This window comes from Carassius auratus, chromosome 22, assembly GCF_003368295.1.
Source record: "Carassius auratus strain Wakin chromosome 22, ASM336829v1, whole genome shotgun sequence".
In the NCBI taxonomy this organism is placed as follows: domain Eukaryota; kingdom Metazoa; phylum Chordata; class Actinopteri; order Cypriniformes; family Cyprinidae; genus Carassius; species Carassius auratus.
The window spans coordinates 24,842,075-24,846,134 of record NC_039264.1 but is presented as its reverse complement, the minus strand read 5'-3'; the positions used below and the strand labels follow the sequence as shown (position 1 = coordinate 24,846,134).

Below are 4,060 nucleotides of genomic sequence, written 5' to 3'. Positions count from 1 at the left end.
CAAGTTCAGCAAATAAAATCCAAAATGACAGACTAAAACCAATACAACGACTTTAATTATTCACTGAGGAAAATATTAATATATTAACTATTTAATTTTACACAGTTTTTATGTGTCATGTATTTTAACGCATGCATAACCTTTTTTTATTTTATTTTATTTTTAATTAAACAAAAATTAACGATGGTTTTACTATAAATTATATCAAGAAATCACAAATTAACTATAGTTCAATCATGACAACTCTCTGAACATTTTAGCATGGTGATGGATATGACAACGTTAATGTATTTGTTCTTGGCGAAACAGATCTGCTGCTGAAAGTAACCCATAGCAGATCTATACAGGTGGAGCTGGGGATGGTGGAGGGTTTCAGAGAAATCTGAAAGCGCGCTGCAGGAATCTCGAGTGAATACTAGCCAGCCATATAAATACAAGGCAGTAAGCTCATTGGCTGCATATGAATCAGTCAGCTTGTGTCAAGTCGTATAACTATTTATATAAATATAAATATCATCAGCTAAGTTAACACCCCGTCAGCCAGCGCCATCTAGAGTTTCATGACTGAACTATATATTTTTGCTGCACTATTCATAGTTTAACCATGGGGTTTGTAGTAAAACTGTGGTTATACAAATGCTAATCAAAATGTCATTTAACAAAATTTTAACTATAATAAAACCATGGTTAATTTTAGTAGTTCAATGTAGTTAATTTTATACAATATTTTTGTTTTGTAACACGCACTTTAGTAATGCGCAGTTAGCTTAGCAACATGCTAACATGAAATTTAAATGAAGTGTGAACAACACACTTTTTATAGAGTTTTTTTTTTTTTTCTTTTCTTTTTTTCAAACAAAGGCTTTCAGAAGGCAATGGTTAAGACTATGTCTGCAGCCCTGAAGATCCCTCACTTCGGTTACAAAGATGAAGTGGATCTGAGCCAGTTGGTTCGGTTGCGCTCCGAGCTAAAAGGCCTTGCCGAGTCGCGAGGAGTGAAGCTCAGCTACATGCCGTTCTTCATCAAGGTATGAAAGTGATTTGTTTGGTTACAAAACTCCAAATAAACCTGGTTTTAATATAACGATCTTCTTCACAAACAGGCAGCATCTCTTGGTCTCCTCCATTTTCCCATTCTCAACTCTTCTTTGGATGAAAACTGCACAAATATCACCTATAAGGTAATATTTCCATCTAGAAGAAAGATATTTCAGATTAAATTGAGGTTCAGATTAAATTATCGTCCTCCTCCAGGCTGCTCATAACATTGGCCTGGCGATGGATACCAATCAAGGTCTTCTGGTACCCAACGTCAAGAACGTACAGATGCTCAGCATCTTTGAAATCGCAGTTGAGCTCAACCGCCTGCAGACGTTGGGCTTGGCAGGGCAGTTGGGGACCCCTGACCTCACGGGGGGAACGTTTACGCTGTCAAACATCGGATCGGTAAGTTGAGAACTGCAGGTTGACCTTTGCTTGCTCCTGTGATGTACTGTTAATTATATAGCTTTGCATGGAAACAACGTGACATTAACATTGTTTTTAATTGAAAGATTGGAGGAACCTATGCAAAGCCGGTCATATTGCCGCCCGAGGTTGCCATCGGTGCTCTTGGGAAGATACAGGTGTGTAAAGTTTTGTGCTAAAATTCAATTTTACATATAAATTATAATATATCGGAGAACAAATTTCCAGAGGTTTGCCAAGTATCCACTGTTAGCAACAGGGATAAGATTTTAAGATAAGTAGTGATACAAATTTTTCATTAATGTAGTATGTTCCGATACTAGCGTACTAGTTTGCGAAATCCTTAAGTATGCAATTTTCCATGCTATCAACGTAATGTCTTTTCGTACTTTGTGGACGTTTGTGATCATACGCACACTCCAACAATCTTTGTTAAATTTAGTTTTTTGTTGTCATCTGAGATGCGCTTCATTTTGGCCAAGATTTAAGGTGGAATCACACGTATGCTTAGCCAATCCCATAATGCATTGCAACAAGGTCCATATAAAAAATTAAAAAAGGCATACAAAGCCAATATGACAAATTTACATAATTATTTACTCCGTACAATACTAATAAAAGTAGTTCAGTCTAATTCATTTTACACAATATCTGTTTGCGTTATGTATTTTACCGAATGCTATGGTATTGTACAGTTGGCTTAGCAACATGCTAATGCTTAACTCAATTGGAATCGATTATGAATGGTGTAATTTTAACGCCTGCCTTTATAGAACTTAGCAAATGAGTCACTTATTAGGTTTTATTTCAGTTAGTATGCTTACGTTAGTATGCTGCCTACAGAGGAGCCAAGGCAGCACACAAGATTTGAGAAGTGACATGATCTTTTTTTTTTTTGTTCTCCACAGGTGCTGCCCCGGTTCAACCACAAGGGCGAGGTAGTGAAAGCACATGTCATGAACGTAAGCTGGTCTGCTGATCACCGGATCATCGACGGAGCCACCATGAGTCGTTTCTCCAACCTGTGGAGATCGTACCTGGAAAACCCCGCTTCCATGGTCCTGGATCTGAAATAGAAACCACACTTCCTTCAAGCACATCTAGATGTATCTAGACTCCTTCTCCCAACACTAAAGATTTTTTGTTAATGGGGCACTGAGCTATTTGAGCCACTGGTTTCCATCATGACTGAAGAACATTTTCACAACGTTATGAAGCTAGTAACTGGTGTTTTGTTGTTTTTCTTCTGAATTCTTTCCTCTTGCCTTACTGATATCAGATGTTACATCTACCAGAGAATATTGTGTATTGTTGAATGTTAGAGGATATGAACTCAGTGTAGAAATATGAAAACGTACCAGTGATGTTTTTGCAAATGAACTTTCACGCATACTGTAAAATCTCCAATCGCATTGCACAAGGGTTTTAAAAGTGATATTTGTTAGTGGATAACATTTAAAAATCGTATTGGTTCACCTCGTGAAAATATTACCCGAAAAAATTATAGTAAAAAATAAATTATATTTTGTAGAATTATTATTATTGTTACTGTGACTATTTCAAATATTGCGATTCCTAAATGTTTTTTTTTGTGCAAAATATAATTTTTTTTTATTATTCTTTTTTCATTGCTGCTTTTCTTTCCAGTCAAGCGTTTTTAAAGCACAATGAAAATATACCTGATTCAAACTGGCTGTGGGGAATCTGTACTGTCCTCTCATCTTCTCTGGTGTGATGATTCTTGTTGGAGCATAATGTTCTGCCACTCATTTTCCTCGAGGCATTGTTGTGTGAGTGTGTGTGAATTGCGAAGGAAAGTGTTTTAATAAATGATACATGTGAGGAACCATTTGCAGACTGCTCTTTAAATGATAATGTTCCACAGTAAGCAGTGTTCACTATTCCGTCTCTAAACAGGGTTGAACTACAGGAGCTGGAATGAGCACATCTGGCACATCTTCTAAGATTTATGATCAGTTACAGAAAAAAGAACATGCAGGTAAGACTTTCTTGGATGCCTTAAAAATATTTGAATGAATCAGGATTAATTAATTGTGTCCTAGGTTTACTGTAAGACTAAAAGTGATCAGATAAATATAACATTACATCATAAATATAGGGTTTAAAGTTTGGTGCAAATGGTGACCATGAGGGAAAAAGAAGAAACCATATACATACTGCGTATTGATTTTTTTTTATTTGACAAATGACCATAACATATTCAATTATCTATTCACATAAGAAAAAGGAGAAACAGTGGAAGAAGCCACAAGAGAAAAGCAAATTCACCACAAGTCGGAAAATGTCCAACGAAGACGGGACATAATCCAGAGGAGATGCACCTCAACCTGGACAATTAAGAAGGAACCAAGAGGTCAGAAGTTCCCATTAAACAGAGACCAGTAGCTCATCCATTACCAGACCATCCCAGAACGACGCTTCTCCACTGACAGAGCTCATGAAATAATCGAACACATTGTTGATGAAAGACAGGAGACTGTCGAGCACAGCTGCTCATGCTCATGAAAATTGCCTGCACATCATTTTTTATTTCAGTGTAGAACATTTAAAAGGTTTTACTAGAACAGCAGCC

At 36.7% G+C, this 4,060-nt stretch overlaps 1 protein-coding gene across 1 annotated transcript in view; it reads left to right on the top strand.

The window, feature by feature from the left end:
• LOC113040124 (lipoamide acyltransferase component of branched-chain alpha-keto acid dehydrogenase complex, mitochondrial-like) overlaps nt 1-3,316 on the top strand; it is a 7,519-nt gene extending 4,203 nt beyond the window's left edge. Inside the window, exons 7-11 of the mRNA XM_026198395.1 lie at nt 862-1,028; nt 1,104-1,181; nt 1,255-1,446; nt 1,554-1,625; nt 2,376-3,316. Coding sequence (XP_026054180.1) covers nt 862-1,028; nt 1,104-1,181; nt 1,255-1,446; nt 1,554-1,625; nt 2,376-2,543 — 677 coding nt within the window. The 3' untranslated portion in view covers nt 2,544-3,316. The remainder of the gene's footprint in view (nt 1-861; nt 1,029-1,103; nt 1,182-1,254; nt 1,447-1,553; nt 1,626-2,375) is intronic.
• The last annotated feature ends 744 nt before the right edge of the window (nt 3,317-4,060 follow it).